The following is a 17,984-nucleotide window of genomic DNA, read 5'->3' as shown; positions in this document are numbered from 1 at the left end:
GAGGTCAAGACATTAATGCCCTATTATACTGTTCACGGCTGTATATGGTCAAATATAGAGCATACACTTTAACAGTGTGCCTGAGTCGCTGGGTCAAGTGTTCATGTCAAAATTGTGGTTGTTGAGTAAATGCATCACAAACCATGAAAAGAATTAAGCCAAAAGGAAACTATGGAGGAGATAAGATTATGTCAAAACTGAATACAGCATTTTCAAAGTAAACAAAAAAAAGTGATGAAAGATTTGTGAATAGTAATTAAATAGTGAACGATATTTTTTATAATAATGTTTAAAAATGGTTATACTTACTTAGAAATACATCGGTCTGAATGTACAGTACAAGACTTTTCTGTTTGTCTTAACCATTTTATAGGGTGATAATATGTCAGATGCTGTGTTTTCATCTGGTTCAGCTTTCCCCAGGTGGCCAAAAAAAGAAGAAAGAAAAAATCAGACAGTGCACCTATAATGGGTAGGTTTCATTTCCTGCTTGGCTTTATTTGAGACATTTGTCCGTGAGACTTCTGTGTCCACTCCAATCCAATGGAGCTGAATAGTGTATGTGGATTATTCATAGTAACCAGGACTCTTTGTGTGAGCACCACACATGATTTTCCATTCTCCTCCATTGTATTGGGGTGGAGGCAATAGTCTTACAGATATCTCCAAACCCGGACATATAAAACCAAAGCTCTCTGCACAGAGAGGAAGTGAGAAAATAGGTATTTTGTAATTCAGGTGAACTGACCCTTTAATAGATTAATTAAACAGTATGGAGGGTTCACGAGATGACAGCAAAGACACACATACACAGTCTTCTGGTCGTGGTGGAAAAAGAGGCGGGGGTGTAATGGCTTGGTTTGGCATAGTTGGAAATGTTAGCACGCAGCACCTGTTGCAACCTCACTGAGCTGCACAGATATACCCAGCTCCATCTCTCCTGTCTCTCTCTACACCACCACAGCATGTAACCCATCTAACAAATCCACTCTATTCTTTTCTTACTTCACCTTTAAAAACATGACCACAGACGGTCATAATGGCATTGTTGAGTATATTCTTAATTTTACATTTTGAGTTCTTCGGTGTGTTTTCTCAGCGACAAAGTAAGATGTCTTAGGCTTGTGACATACTGTGTTTAAACAAATGGCTGCCACGTGAGCAACATTGTTGCGTACTTTATGTGTGATAGATAGATAGGCACTGTTGCCAAGTGCTTGTGGGAATCATGGGTCACTATAAATATAACTATAAAGAGTACGGTCTAAACCTGGTATATATGAAAAGTGCCTTGAGATGACTTCTGTTATGATTTGGCAAAATTGAATTGAATTGAATTTAACTGAATAAATAGATAGATATACTTAATTGATCTTGTGAGGGAAATTGTCATGTTACAGCAGACTGTAACATGACATATATATATATATATATATATATATATATCATAGAATTAAAAATTAAAAACAAAACTGCAGAATTGCATACCTGCAGACCCAAATACTGAATAAAAATAAAAATGAAAATATATGGTATATACATCAAAAACAACAATAAATAAAAATATACAATACATATAACAGAAACAGCATTCATTAGAAATATGGTGTGCAATTTAATAAAGGTTGGAGTGCAGTAAGAACTGTGGAAAATGGCAGTATATAATAAATGCAGTAAGAGTGTGATGTACATGTAGAAGTCTCTTCACTACCCTCCTGTTCCTCACTGACTCAATTGTCTCTAGGTCTTGACCAATGATGGCCCCCGGCCTTGTGGGTGTTTTTATTGATCTTCCTGGAATCTTTCGCACAGATGTTGCTCCACCAGTAATCCACAGTACAGTAGCTGGCACTCACTACCGCAGACTGGTAGAAGATCTCCAGCATCTTGCTACATACATGGAAAATTCCTCAAAAAATAGAGTCTCCTCATCCCCTGCATGTACACAGCTTCAGTGTTGGTATCTGGAGGAATCAAAAGTATATTTTTTATAACTCCAGACTAACAGGAGCCCACTGCATGCTAGAAATGTGTGAGGACAAATCTGCAAACTGCCACTTACTGAACTTCTGGCCTAAAGGGCCCATTATTCACCCTCATATACAACTAATTTTCAACGGCAAGTATGATTGGAAACACTGCCACTGGGATTACATTATTTTTTAACATAACAAGTTACTTTTTCAATGAACGTATGTGAATATTTGCAAAATATTCATACTGAACATATCTGCACCGACATTGTATTTCATTTATTTTTCCTACAATATCTTCTGTTTGCAACTAAAGCATGATAAATATTCTCATGGTTATGTTTAGGCAACTCAAAGCAACTGGTTAAGGGTAGGGAAAGACTGTGGTCTTGGTTAAATATTTAGAAAGTCATTGGGGGCATGAGACACCGCATGTTTACTTTTTCAATATTTCACCAAAACCACCTTCTTTCCCTAAACTGAACCAAAGTGTTTCAGTAGCCCAAACCTAAACCTCCCTACAACTTCTGTATGGTAAAAGAAGACAGCCCTCCAATAAGCAACAATTATATTTCCTCTGCCTTGTAAATTTCCATCTGGAAATCGTATCTTTATAACATAAAGCCTGAGTTAAAAGGGGAGGTGGGCTTTAAAAGTCATTTACCAGCAAGTGGGAGGGGGGGTCTAACCAAAACATGCTTTTGGTTGCATTATGGGAAATATAGGATCCAATTTTTTTGTTGCTTGACCCATACAAGGGACCAAAAGTCAGGATATCCTAGCCTCTGCTCCTTTGATTTTCACCGTTCTATTGTGAGTCCGCCAACTTCATGGTGACGCAAAAAGAAATTGCTGGAGTGCACTTTTGAAGGATAAGTCTACAGGTATTTTATTTATTTCATTTTGTCAGCAGTTCCCATGCACAGACTCAAACCAACACTGAATGTTTCATACACCATGTGGGCCATTGTATGTGTGTCCAAAGCCTGATATATCTTATTCCTCTGTACTGTAGAGCTCCATTGTTGTAAAAAAAACTATAACAACACATCATTGAGCCACACTGCTACACTGGGTGACGTGTTCTTTCAATACCATGAACATACACACTAGTTTATTCTTACTCAATCCCACAAACACTGTCCCGTTGCCCCAGATACTCACTACAGCACTAGAAATAAGTGCCAGGTGAGCCTTGCATAGCTACACACCTGTATGCCTATGTATTTAAAGTTTAAACTGTCAGTTTAATGGTCACCATTCATATTGCTTTCACTCATCAAGCCTTAAACACAAACTTAAATGTTCCTTCTGCTTCCCCTCATCTGACTTCACCACAGCATCTGACCTTCTCCATTCTTCAACCCTAATTAGCACACACACACACACACACACACACACACACACACACACACACACACACACACACACACACACACACACACACAGACACACGTACACACTCATACACACCCAATTCCACACTGTGGCAGATGTCTTGGTAACAAGTGTAACACAGTGTCATTTGCAGGGTGCGTGTGGGGTGGGGACTTTATGGAAACACTCACAGACCCACTGTGGAAAATACCAACATAATCTGCTGACCATTGTGTCTGTTACATCCCCCACCCAGCACACACACGTACACACTCGCACATGTGTTTTTTACTGTATCCGCTGGCCTAATATTGTAGCCTAATAATAGGCCTCATCTCTTGACAGCAGCTAAATCCGGCGGTGCTGTCTTGTATTACTGACACACTGTGAGATGGAGAGCTGCCCTCATGCCTAATATAACAGATTTTAATGTATTTATAGGCCTGTGGGGAGTCAGAATAGCATCTGTGTGTACTGAAAATGAACCTGGCTGACTGGTTGGGAATATTTAGACCTTGTTCCACAGACAGTTACTATTCATAGCATTCCATTACATCACAACAGAGCCATTCTAGTGTGCAAACAACAGGTGCTCAGACTCATACTACAGGTGTAAGGCAGGGGAAGTGTTTGCAGCATTGCGACAGTAAGTCAAAGTATCTTTGCTGCTGGTGGAAAAACTTGGATCATCTTTTTATTAAACTTCACATTGTCGCCCAAGACAATATACAGTATATGCCTAGACTGTGCTTACTGATAATGAATTCATTATCAGTAAGCACATTATTATTATTATTATCCTAAACTATTATTATTATTTATGAATAATTCATTGATAATTTAAATATAGATTTCAGAATTTTCTCAAGGCAGCAATCTCAGGTTAGTTATTAGTGTTGTTAAAAATGACAGTGGGACATAGAATCAGGTTTTCTTACCTCTGCAACAGAATCTGGAAGCTCTGTTTTCATCTCTCTGCTGCTCACTGTAGATGGAATCTTCATTGTTATGTGGATGATATGCAGCTTTATGTCTGCAGAACTCAAAAGTACATTTCCTAAACCTATATCAAGCAATCATTTTGATTTGAGTGGGAATGCTAATGTTTTGAACTTGAAAACAGCAGTATGACAAAACAACCTTAAAAACGGTGACCACCAGATGCATCCCAGTGGAACTCCCCAGTGTTCGAGAAGAAGTATTGAGATCTTTCACTTACACACAAGTAGCAGTACCTGACTTTAAAAATACTCCATTTAAAGTAGAGGTTCTGCATACATAATTTTATTTAAGTAAAAGTACAGCACTATTATCAGTTAAATGTAGAGTGGCTTAAAGAGAATTAATTTATTTGACTTAGTGTGCAAAATAGAAAAGTTGTACAAATATCAGAAGAGTCTGGTGATTAGACCCATTGTGATGTCATCATTTTTTGTTCATCTTTTGGAGGTCAGGCCGTGAGTAGTGCAGGAATGTCCCCTGATGGTGGTGGGAGATAGTCTAGACACTGGTGATGGTGGAGAAGAGGTGAGTGATCTGGATGAATGTGATGTGAGCAGGATTCTGATGATCTCAGTGGAGAACCCATGGGCACTGGATCTGATAAAACCAGAGGTGAATGGAGTGGAGGAAGGCTGCATCAATCTAATCCTTAAATGACGGCTGACAGCAGCAGGGAGAGGAATAGTTTTAAATTTTGAAAGATAAGATGATTGGCTCACAGAGATTAGGTCAGAATCTGATTGGGTTGCCCTCAGTCAGCTGATTGAGCAAGCGGGAGAGAGAGTGAGAGACAGAGAGACAGTAAATAAACCTCAACCTTTGGCACAATGTAGTGCAGAAGTGGAATCTTTGACCACCTGTGGTGCTGCAGAGCAATGTTGTGATGGGTGGGCCCCCATGTTGCTTATATCTAATGCTATGCTTATATCTACAGCTTGACACCACAAGCAAGCCAAAAGGTTTTGCTATGAAGTGCATTGTGAATGTTTGTTAGTCATTAAGGAGGCACAGGATGAATTCTGGTGAGAATTGATGTGATATTGTACTTTTTTACAATAGGTTTTGGATTTATCACTTCCAGTAAAGATGACTTCCTGTCAATGAGCTTCCTAACACCAGCGTTCCATCTGTTCCTTCATGTTGTCAAACTGTCACACACTGAAACACAAAAAAGGCCAGGACTTTATTTTTATTAAGTCAAAGCATTTTTAATACAAAAATATACATAACAATGCAGTGTTTAACAGAACTTAAAATTTTGCTATTACTTCTTAAGTTTTATTCACTAAGTTTAAAATAATTTCAAACAAAATGCAATTTTAAACAGAAAAAAAAAACACCTTTATATCCAGCACAATCTTGATGTGATACAATGCCAACTTCATGTAACTGAGTACTCAGTTTGTTACTTGCTATTCCAGTTGATTAATTGTAACATACCCACCACTCAAATTTGGTGTTTATTCAGTTTTTTTTTAAACTATTTGTATCTTTGGGTTTATCTCATTTGACTTTGATACCCAGGTCTTCCTAAGATTACCTGTTGCAAGGTGGGTCTTTAAGGCAATACAAACATTGCTTCAGCTGTTTGTTAGGGTGCCTTTTACTCCTCAGCTCAGTAATCCCTGTGACTACCCTGAGTGACAGCATGTTAATTTGTCTCCGTTTTGCTCATAGTTCTATGCATGCCTCTCTCTAGACAGAAAAAAAGCCTTACCATAAAGACTATGAACACAACCAATGCTGCCGTCTGGGCAGGACCAGGTGCCCACTAGATGTTTTGTTGCTCATTTGACTGCTCACCTTACAAGACTGCTGACTAAAGCTAGATTTATAGTTCTGTTACGGCACAGCAGTGGGGCCTGTGCAAACACCAGCAGTATGTCATAGACTGTTCTGTACATAATGTGCACCTCCTCACTAACCTACAGAGAGATACAATGAGGGGACTTGAAGTGCAACAGCTATTTTCTCCTCCAAGTTTCTAATGAGAGATTGCTGAGTGGGGACAACACGAAGCAAGTTGAAGAAAGACTCTTTCAGAAACACACATCTAACAAAGACATCTGCACTGTAATCACCATTCTCTATCACAGTGACTAGATGAATATCAGCAATTACTGATGTTTAAACCACGATATGGCCTGATAACACTTTAGTATTACTACTGTGGTGGTGACACCAACAACTGAAATCCATTACCTAACTATAAATCAAAACCTATACTGGATATATCAACAACGGGACACAGAATTGCAATTCTATCTCAAAACATCCAGGATGTTTGATAACCAGGGTGTCTCAGATGAAGTCAGGAGCATGGTACAAAGATGCCATCACAGTGTCCACAGGGAGCCACAAGACTCCATAATGACAGAAACAATGTAGTGGGCACTTGGCCAAACTGTGACCTACTAGTGCAAGTCAGTCAGTTCTAACATCACTGCTATCAGGCCCTAGGAGCAACATGAACATCAACATACATTTGTGGCCATTAAATTGATGTTGACTCAGTTGTGGTTTTCTCAATCTGTCCAACATTGTAAACATTTTGTAGACATATACACTTGGATAACTAAGCAAATGGTTTCCAACAGGAAATTACAGATGCTAATACACAATTTTGTCAAGGTGCTTCTGGAAAATAACTGTTTTGATGAAGAAAAAAACGGGCAGTCACATGACAGCTTTTTCCCCCTATGTTCAGGCATGGGGTTTTGTGATGCACACACCAAATTATGCAAAGATACTAGAGGGTCTTTGGAGACCATCCCAAAGACACTGTTGTTTAGCCAGCAGTGAGGCTCTACAGAAGTGTATTTTGGAGCAGGATGGAGTTTACAGGCTGTCAGGACACAGGGCAGCCTGCCTCTTGGTGCTTGGCTAACAGTGAGATCCTAGAGAAGGTCTTGAAGCAGCTTGCACACTGGTACTTTTTCACTTCAGAGTGGGTTTGGAGGTGAGCTCGCAGGTTAGATCGGTCAGCAAAAGCTCGGCTGCAGTGGAGGCACGAGAACGGTTTCTCTCCTGCAGAAGGAACAAAAAGAAGGAACAAAAAGACTTACGTCAGTTAAGACCGGGTGTTATATTATTGTTTCAAGTAATCCATGATCCCTCTGACCATTCACAACCACATTCCAAGTTAAGAATAATACCCCATTCAGACTACCACAGTGTTGGGGTATGAGACTAGAGTAGCCAGAAATCAGACCTGTTTGATGATCATGGACAGATTATGACAATGGGTCCTTGGGTAGGGAGAGGTAAAAGGTTTCCCACCCCTCCTATATACAATAGCATGATAAAAGTCTGGGCACCCCTGGTCAAAATTTCTTTTACTGTGAATAGTTAAGTTAAGTGAGTTGAAGATGAACTGATCTCAAAAGACATAGTCAAAGATGAAATGGAATGGTGAGCCGATTCAGAACAGGAGGACCCAAATGCAGACACTAAACCAGGCAGACACCAGGCATGTAGTCTTTAATAAACAAAAACTGGCTTACAGGCTGACGGTGGGAAAAAACTGAAGTTCAAGCAGGCAGGGGGGGTTGCTAGCCAACATGGAAACTAGCTGGGAATCAGGGGCAAGCAAAACTCAGGAAATCCAAATCTCAGGTAGCAAAACCACAGGGCAGAACTTAGGCACATGAAAAGGAACTAAACAGAAGCACACAGTAACTCAAGGGAACTGAACAGACAAACTGACAATTAATAAAGGAAGGGAACTGGTATATATAGTCCAAGCTTGATTACTGAATGAGGTGCAGTTGGGGAGAGACCAGGGGACTGCAGGGTTGATGACAAGTGTGAACAACTGTGTGAATGGGTGAAACAATCAGGAGAATGGGAAGGTCTAGGGAGATAAGGGGAGGAACAAGGCCTGGGAACAGTGAAAAGCGGTTGGAGACAGGGTAGAAGGATAGATCATGATAGAAACATTCTTTTTAACAGCTTAAGCAAGATTATTGTATTAGTTTTGTTTTGTACAATTTTAGAATGAAAGAAAGGAAAGGAGCACCATATAAAAATTTGGGCACCCCAGGAGATTTGAGTCTCAGATAACTTTGACCGAGGTCTAAGACCTTATTAGGAAAGGCCAGGTGATGCAAATCTCAAAACTTTATGAATACTCTGACTCCTCAAACTTTGTCCCAACAATCATCAGCCATGGGCCCCTCTAAGCAGCTGCCCAAAAAGCAGGAGAACGCTATAAGAAAATAGCTAAGCGTTTTCAAGTGGTGTTTCCTCAGTTTGTAATGTAATTAAGAAATGGCAGTCAATGGGAATGGTTGAGGTCTGGAAGACCAGGAAAACTTTAAGAGAGAACTGCTTGTAGAATTGATATAAGGCAACTCAAAACTCCTGTTCAACTGCAAACTTTCATGCACCCTCACCACGAAATTTTGCATCAGAAGTTTGCAAAGGAACATCTAAACAAGTCTGATGCATTTTGGAAAAAATGCACAGAATTTCATGAAAAGAACACGTCTCCAACTATTAAGCACAGGGGTGGATCAATAATGCTTTGGACTTTGTTGCGGCCAGTGGCATGGGGAACATTTCACTGGTTAAAGGTAACAATGTATTAAATTAAATACCAGCAAATTCTGGGAGCAAAGATCACGCTGTCTCTGCTGAATATGGATGGCTTCTACAACAGGATAATGATCCTAAACACACCTCAAAAACCACAATGGACTACCTCAAGAGACACAAGCTGAAGGTTTTGCCATGGCCCTCACAGTCCCCCGATCATTGAAAATCTGTGGATAGATTATGGCTGCATCTGATATTTCTGTAACTCGAGAGAGAGACACAATTGAGCCCACTTTACACAGTGGCTGACCAGGTGTGTGGAAGTGAGAGGGTAGGTAGGGTTTAAACTTCTCTCCCAAGCCTTCCAGTACTCCACTGAAGTAGTATTGCACTTCCATAAAGTCAGAGGACTCATAAGAGACAGATTTTTAAATAATTTCAGATCTTGACTTTTAGTCCCTAGTATAATTCAAGATCAAAAACACTTGATCCTACATTTCCCATAATGCAACCTATAGCATCTTTTCCTGGCTTGCTCGTGAATGTACACCTTTTTCAAATGTCATGCCTCCAGTTTGAAACAGAGATTTCTGTTGTAAATTTGTCGTCTCTAAGCCTAAACTGACATAAGACTGATGGCATTACTATAGTATCATAAGACTTGACAAAGCTCCTCCAGAAACACAGAAGACATTATACAACTGTTTTCACAGACTGAGTAGTGATTACCATGACTAATAAACTGACCTTCATGTATAGAATTGGTGGAGTCTTCTTTAATAAAGAGGTTTTTGAACTTTCTAATGAGAAGAGGACATCCTTAAATGTGTGAATGTGTGTGTGTCACTGACCTGTGTGTGTGCGTATATGTCCCTGAAGCAGCCAGGGTCTGGAGAAGGCCTTGCCACAGAGTTTACACACACAAGGTAGTGTGTGTGTCCTGATGTGCATCTTTAGTGCTCCGAGGCTGACGTACTCCTTCTCACAGTACTTACAGCTAAAGTACTTCTTACTGCTCCACTCACTCTGGAGCTGCTTGTGTTTGGCCAGGCCTGAGAAGTTCAAGTGCTCTTTATGACAGTCCAAACACTCAAAGCTCTCCTGGCTACTGCTGCCTGGAGGGACGGCTGGAAAGAGGGCCAAAAGAGGGAGGGATGGAGGGAGGAGGCTCTTTCTACTCCTGTGGTCTCCTGTGACACACTGGATTTCCAAGTTCACTTTGGTACAGGATTCTTCTGGTTTATATGCTTCTGCAGAGCTTCTACTGTAAGCCTCCGAAGAGGGGCCTAAAAAGGAGAGAGGGGAGGTATTTGGAGAGGATGGAAGATGCAGTTGGGCTGCCCTGAGAGTAAGAGCACAGGAGGAGGAGGGGTAGGAGAGAGACTGGGCTCTATGCTGTAGCTGTGGGCTCGAGGCTAGGCGCTGATGGTGAGGGAGGATGTCACTGTAGAGCAGAGAGTCTTCATGGGTGCTACAGGGGGTCTCTGTGAAATACACACACACACACACACACACACACACACACACACACACACACACACACACACACACACACACACACACACACACACACACACGCACACACACAAAAATGTTTGTACTTCCAAATTTGTGATGACTCTCACTGACATAATGCTTTCCCTTGCTCCTAACCCTAACCTCTACCATCACACTTAAATGCCTAACCCCAACACTTACCCTAACCTAATTCAAACCGTAACCCTAAAGCCAAGTCTTAGCCCTCAAACAGCCATTTGAAGGTGTATCAGAAAGTGAGAACTAGCCAAAATGTCTTCAATTTCCAAAAAAGTCCCAACACTCAAGGTATAAAATTCAACCTGGTCCTCACAAAGATAGACATACAAGTACACACACATGCATTGGGCAGATTATAATTGTTAGATGCTTCCCCCAAGCAACTACAATGCTTGGTGATTTCTGTATATTTAAAGGACAGGTTCAGATTTTTTCCAGTCTAATGCTCAAATGCCAAATGAACACTGAAAGAGTTATGGGTTGCTATGATCATTACTCCTCTCTATATTGGCCATGAAGAGATCCCTTTGTAGAGCAACTACACTTAAACCTGCAATAACAGATGTTTGTCCACCTGTTTTCAACAGAAACCAGTGGAGAAAACGACATATCATCACCTTTTAAGTTGATATGTTGAACTTGTTCTAAAACAGTTAGCAAACTGTTACAGAGCAACATTATGATTCATTTGGAGCGATGTTTGTGTCCAAGTCCTTTACATGCAACTACTAAGCCGAACCCCTCAGACGAGACTCAGCAAGGAAACACAAAAAAAGAAGTTCATACCAAAAAGACTTGACCATTTGATCTGTGAATGTGTCCCTCTAACACTGCAGTCACTGTATGAAGCGATCTCTTTATGGCCAGTATCAAGAGGAGAAATGATTACAGTGACTAGTAACTCTTCTAACTTGTGAGTATTGTATTACGTTCGACTTGACAAAATTATCTGAAATTATCTTATCTTGCACTATATATTATATAAGATACAATTCTGTGGATGTAATTGAGTTAGATTCAGTGTTTATACAACATTGTGACTCAAGGGTCCTCACAGTCTCACTCTTTCTTCCATCTCAACTTGGTTTTTCTAGTTTTATTGCAATAATTCTTAGAAGAATGAAAGTGTACAATTATTTTCACAAGAAAACAACGCAAAGATTAGAGGAATGTCTGAAAAAAGAAACTGAATTTTGAGTAATATAAATGTTTTTTTCTGCTTTCCTGTCATGTTGTCCATCTTATGACCCCTCAGATTTACTTTGTGATGCCTCACATTTATCTTGGCCCCCCTGTGGTGGCCCCAACTTCCAAGCTGTTGTTTTATGGCAGAGTATACATTTGCTGATAGTGCATGTATTTTGCATTTTAAGATATTCATTTGTGGCCTTGAAGATACATGTTACACTGTTTTGGTAATGTCTCTAATGTGCAGAATAAAACTGATACTCACTGCTGCCCTCTTTGATCACTGATGCCGGGAACAAATGGGGATCTGACACAAACTTACACAGCACACAGCAGAAACAACAGCTGTGTACATTCATTCTGTAATTATGATCTCTCACTTCCAGATCTACACCCAAGCCCTAATCTAAAGTGGCAGTGTCTATATAAAATAAACAGAGTAAATATGAATTCAGCTTATCTCACCTTTACTAAACTGAATTTAATCTTAAAAGTTAACTAAGGATGAACCACAAAATTTCGATCAGCTACCAAGTAATTCCAGGGCCAAAATCACCAATACTGAGACTAATAAACTTTTTAATAATAATTAATAAGTGGTTAATGTACAACCATGTACCAAAGTGTAATTTATGAATCAAATGCATCATTACTGAGCTCCCTCTCATCATATTTTCATTACAACAAAATAATTTGCCGAACAATAGAAGTTCGGCAAATTATGCATGTTAAAACAGAGGAGTGTTTTAATACTACCGATTGAACCAGTGAGGTGATAAGTGCATACACACAACAGCAGCAGAGAAGCAAAGAGTGCTGCTCTAAGAAGAGTGATCTAAGGTAAGATGGATCATCCTATTGATGTTAGTATTTATAGTCAAGACAAGACTAAGTAGCGAAGTGTGGATTCTTTAGGTATCAATCTGCCCACCCCTAGTTGTTTTCCAAACTTTGCCACTGATTGCTGCCTGTTTCATGTTTATTTAATGTTAAAGAGAAAACTTCAGATTTGAAACCAAGTTTTAATTTTATCCCCACTCAAAAGATCCAAAACTCAAAGAGTTTTTCAAACATATAGGAGTTAAGAACACACACACACACACACACACACACACACACACACACACACACACACACACACACACACACACACACACACACACACACACACATTTGAACAGTTTGTACATCTTGCATCACTGTTTCCTTTAAACTGAAGATGATTTCAGTCTTATTACCAGCTCTTCTTTCTGTCTCCTGTTCCGATGACAACAGAAGTTCATCACTACAGTGGGATGGGGAGGGGGGAGAGCTCAAGTTTGCTTTAAAGGTTGTATTGGAACAAATACAAAGGTTGAAGGAGGGATTTGTTGGTGAGAGCCTGGAAGGCTGCTACATAGGCTCTTGAGGCTGCTTAATGGGGCCCTTCTGCTCTCTTGAGGATCTGGGACAATGTTATAACTCTTTTGGAAAGGATTTTGCACCTGCTAAACATTAAACTACATTTTTGTGTGTGGCCACATAAATCATTTCCCCTTATGCATTACTTTATTTATATAATCTTGTGAAGAGCTAAAGACAAAAATAGATGTATTAATCTCTGAAAGGTTTAAAACATGCAGCAGAATAAATACAAGACTATGGCCAAAGTCTTTAAAGCGTGCTTCTAAATGTGGATGTTTTTCATCTCTATGAAACTATCATCTAATGACTGTGAGCCAAAGAACATCTAAGACTAGAACAAAAAGTGCTGCTCTACAGAAAATCTATATTGGGATAAAACATTATTAATATTATTATTGTTATTAACATTATGACATTACAAATGGGGAAAAACACTGAAATGCTTTACTTGAGACATGTGAAGTAAAAGTTCTGCATTCACAGTTTTAATCAATAAAATATACTTAAATATGAAAATGAATAAATCATTCTCAGGCTCGCAATGTTCAGTTAGTGATGTATGCATCAGTAAACAGTATTTTTATGTAGCAGGGGTAATGTATTGTTGTGTAATTTCAGATACAACAGTAAAGTATCATTTTCTATGATAGTTTATGTAACTCTGGTTATCTCCTGTTCTTAATCTACAAAGCAGCGAAACAAGTACTTTAGGCTATTTGAATATTTCTATTTTCTTATAAAGAAATACTCAAGTACAGTGTCTAAGCCTCAGACTTCCACTGGAGTACACGGTGCTGTGGCCAGTACAGAGTCTTACCCTCAGTCTGTGTCTTCAGTCCCCCGTAGCCTAGTTTCTTACTGCTCTGATGTGTCTTCACCAAGAAAGAGCGCGGCATGTTGTCGCCCTCTTCACCGGAGTCGATGTGGAGCGACGGTGGTCCACAGCCGCCGGTTAACGGAAGCAGCTGTCGCCGGCGGTGTGCGGGGAGCCGTGCGGTGGCTCTGCGCCCTGCTCGCCCGCGGCCTTGGGCACTCTGCCGCTGTCTAGAGCCAAGGGTCGCGCGGGGGAATTTCCATACGCACCGCTGTCGAGCCAATTACAATGAAAGGACAAGTGCAGGGGGCGGGCTCTGTGTGTCAATCAGCACACCCCAACAAAACAGATGTATGAATGGTGACTATGGAGCAGGGGTTCTCGAAGGTTTGCTGGCATGCACCCCCTTCAGAAGCCGAAAGACGTTCACCCCACACACACACACACACACACACACACACACACACACACACACACACACACACACACACACACACACACACAAAGGATTTTATCAATCATTAACAATTATAGGGGAAGCACCCAATAAAAAAGGATCTGAGTTGAATTTTAGTGAAATAAAGGTCAGCATTGTAGCATCAGCAAACTCTTGTTTGTTTATTTTCCCTACATAAATCATATTCATTCAACTTAATTTCACTCCATATTCTTCCACTGGTCATCTGCGCCTCCCCTGCAGTGGCTGAAATACAGCCATGACAACTTCCCTGCTTAAGTCCGCACCATGGTGTCTTCTGACAGGATCAAATACATCATAAATGTGATCCAGTCAGAGGCAGGTCAACAACAGTTTTAATTTATATCCCTGAGCATCCTTTTTTTTAAATATAAGAGAAATAAATTATTGGTGGTTAAGATTAAACCTGGTAGATATGTGAATGTTTATATTCTATAAAATTTACACATTCGTACATTTTAAGAGCATTCAAAAAAGTATATTTAAGTTGTAATTAAAAAGAAAAAATACTCCAATCAAAACAATGACAGGCTACATTAGACATCTTGGTATCAATATTTACCAACTTGTCATAACTTTTTTTTCTCACTTTCACACCACCACTTAAAAGTAGAAAAGAAGACTCTGGAACAACTTGGATGAATATTGGCAGTTTGGTTTGAGAAAAACTGATGCACTAAATCTGTATTGTCAGTGTGTTTTCTATAGGGAGCAGAAAGGATATAAAACAACAAAATGGTGAAGGATAGATGGAAAGGAGGGGCAGAAGGAAAAAGGGGGGAGAGGAAGGAAGGACATAAAGAGTGAAGGAAAGGCAGGGAGAAACAATAGAAAAAGACAAGTAAATGGGAAAAGCACAGAGAACTGGGGAAAAATAAAAAGGAAAATTGGAGGGGCAAGGGAATCAGAACAAGGGAAAAGTAAAATGACAAATAAAGAACAATAGGGACAGACAGAAAGCTTGGCGTATGACTATGAGTGACAGAAACGCAGGAATAGCGAAAAGAGGAGACAGAGAGAAGGAACGAACGAGGAAAAAAGTAAGGAAAGTACAGAAATGTACAGAGTGTAAGAGGGACAGACAGTAAGACATAAGGAAACAGATGAAAGCGGGACATCAGAGAGACAATTGGTCAGAAAGGAGCAAGACGATGGCAGGAAGAAAAAAAGACAGACTTACATATGGATTTTTAGTAGTAGTTAAAGGGCTCCATACATTCCTAAAATAACAGTAATAGCAGTAGTTAGATTAGGAATGCAACCAAAAGTTGTAGCAGTACTTTCTAGCAATAGTGACAGGGAGACTAGGAGACTAGGAGTGTGGTAAATGACTAGGCCACAGCAGGTCTACAGTGTAAACTGTTTGGGTAAAGGAGGACAGGAGATCATATCTGCAGGCAGGTGTGAGGTGCCTGGCAAAGGCAGGAACACAATGAGGACAACTGGTTTGTGATGTGTAGTAGTTTGTGATAAAGTATTGAAAGAAAGCTTTTCACAGAAATGTCTTCATATATAGATCAAATGAAGAACAAGCATACCAATGGCTAAATGATAGTAACAAAGGCCACAGGAAAGGCTCTGGCAAAAGGGAGGAAAATGACATGGGCAAAAGCATTGAAAGAGATTGACTGGAGGAATTTGTAGTGTAAATTAACCAATTGACCAATCTATGAAAAAGTTTTGATTGTATTTCAAAAGGGGAAAAATAACTTTTCTACTTTTGTTTTGAAGTGAGAAAGATGAGATTTTCATAGGATTCAGAAATGAAATAAAGAAACGTGGACTTTCAGTGAAACCCCCTTTTTTTTCACAAATAGAACTGGAATGGCACCCAGTAGAGCACATACCACCACCAAGGAATTATAAGTACAACTCATGGTGTAATGCGGATTCCGCATTTTCTTCCACCAGATCTGGATTATTATCTGGATCTGCACCAAATTGTACAGACTCATAGATCTCAACACCATAAATATGCCTGATTTTTTACATCAAGATCGATACATTATTTCCTGAGAAATTGACGAAAAAATTAAAAAATGTCCTATCGCACACCGGTAGTTTATTCAAGAGTTTCAGTTTTGTGAGAAATAATACTTTTGTCAGATTAAGAAAATGTTTTTATAAATTTATAAAATATGATGATTTACTGCAGTTTTAAATACCCAACATTATTGGATAATAAAATAAAATAAAATAAATGTATTTCCTCACTTACCTCTTGTGGTATCTAGCCATTCAAATAGGTTTGGTTTGATTTGCCCAGGTTTTGACATATCCACTGAATAAACTTGTGTCTTTAGAAACAATGTTTCAGATACTCTGAATCAGAGCTGTAGATTTGACTCAGACTTCCATCACAGAAATGAGGACATTAGTCTTGTCTCGAACTTGACCACTTGAGACTTGACTTTCAAAGAAAAAATTCCTGATAAAATCCCAGAAAAATAATTATAAATATGATAGGGACAGGGAAGCCTTGCATGGCCTCACACCTGTTATATTCATTTATTAGTCTTTTGCACTTAAGGGACTTGCGTTATGTAAAGAAAAGAAAACAAAATCCTATTAACACAGCTTTAAAAGTAAAATGTTTGGTTAGTGACCAGCATTCAGAGAACTGAATGACTTGCAGTGTATCTCGTGGTTAGTTTAGACTTGATTTGGGCTAATTGACAGACCTCGCTGTCAACAGTTTTCACTGGAACTATTTTCTTTCAAAGAAATTGTAATTTACTTTAAGCTTTTTTACATTTGTACAATCAGATGACATGCAGCATTGTAGCATCAGCAAACAGATAAAGGACGGTCCAGCCATATACTAGGTTTGGCCTAGTCTTGTTCTCCAACGGTTAGATGCATTTCTGAAAACACAGTGATGCAGTCATCACAGCTTCAAATGCATTCATATTCTTTTTACACAGTTCCCTTTTCTTTTCACAGAACTCCAAAAAGGACTCCAAAAGGTCTGAAAGAGAGTTTGTGTCTTGGCATTAATGTCATTATCAGATCAAAATATCAGTCCCTTCAAGTTCAGGATGGTGGTGGCAGGTCTGGTGTATGTAACTCTTGACACCATTATTAAGAGCGAGAAGTTCATCTGGAAAGTCCTGATCATGCCTTAAGAGTTTATTATAAAAAAGGTGTCACTTAGCGGGTCCAGAGAGTCTGCAATACTTAAATCAAAACCCACCATTTGTCTCCTAATGGTATTTGTGATGAAAATGAGAGGTGTTATCACTACACAATAATGGTGTTTTTCTTCTCAAATCTGGGCATTCTGTACAAAGAAATGCATGAAAACAAGAGAAAAACCTCAAAACAGCAGGCCCAAATGTCATTCAGCTATACAGGATAAGGTCAATGCCCACACCCAGACACCAATTAACATGCTGCTCTATGCATACATTTATTTTTATATTGTTTATATTATAATATCAAAGACATTATTTGCAAGAAGTGTATTATTGATCTGTTGTTGATCCCTGGGCATGGGTCATTTTCATGTTTCTCAAATAAATTCAGTATATGGGACATGATAACCTTTGCATATGTGCTCATCTATAGAATTATTACTTAATTTGTGCACGTCTAGACCATGTTTCTAGTTTGAATACTTTATTATTTAGTTTAAATTATGCTCACACGCTACATATTCCTAATAAAGTTGTATTTA

At 39.3% G+C, this 17,984-nt stretch overlaps 1 protein-coding gene across 2 annotated transcripts; it reads right to left on the bottom strand.

The window, feature by feature from the left end:
* Positions 1-5,541: 5,541 nt before the first annotated feature.
* LOC120796820 (protein snail homolog Sna-like) lies at positions 5,542-14,044 on the bottom strand. 2 transcript variants are annotated; one of them, XM_040139905.1, is made up of 3 exons: positions 13,834-14,044; positions 9,740-10,372; positions 5,542-7,379 (listed from the first exon to the last, which is right to left on the bottom strand). In XM_040139905.1, the coding sequence occupies exons 1-3, from the start codon at positions 13,910-13,912 to the stop codon at positions 7,201-7,203; spliced, it is 891 nt and encodes a 296-aa protein (XP_039995839.1). In that variant the 5' UTR covers positions 13,913-14,044; the 3' UTR covers positions 5,542-7,200. The 2 variants fall into 2 exon arrangements, 1 of the variants encoding a protein (XP_039995839.1); XR_005708425.1 differs by lacking the exons at positions 9,740-10,372; positions 13,834-14,044 and adding an exon at positions 7,856-8,089 and having other exon boundaries at positions 7,266-7,379.
* Positions 14,045-17,984: the final 3,940 nt, after the last annotated feature.

Source organism: Xiphias gladius, chromosome 11 (genome assembly GCF_016859285.1).
Source record: "Xiphias gladius isolate SHS-SW01 ecotype Sanya breed wild chromosome 11, ASM1685928v1, whole genome shotgun sequence".
NCBI classification, from domain to species: domain Eukaryota; kingdom Metazoa; phylum Chordata; class Actinopteri; order Istiophoriformes; family Xiphiidae; genus Xiphias; species Xiphias gladius.
The sequence above is the reverse complement of the archived record's forward strand: the minus strand, read 5'-3'. Positions and strand labels throughout refer to the sequence as shown.

What these genes read in the sequence shown, in the direction of transcription:
- LOC120796820 (XM_040139905.1), bottom strand. Translation starts at nt 13,912, where the DNA reads ATGCCGCGCTCTTTCTTGGTGAAGACACATCAGAGCAGTAAGAAACTA. An exon ending in ACTGAAGACACAGACTGAGG is followed by an intron (nt 10,373 to 13,833) that starts GTAAGACTCTGT and finishes TGTATTTCACAG; the next exon opens with AGACCCCCTGTAGCACCCAT. An exon ending in ACATATACGCACACACACAG is followed by an intron (nt 7,380 to 9,739) that starts GTCAGTGACACA and finishes TTCCTTCTGCAG; the next exon opens with GAGAGAAACCGTTCTCGTGC.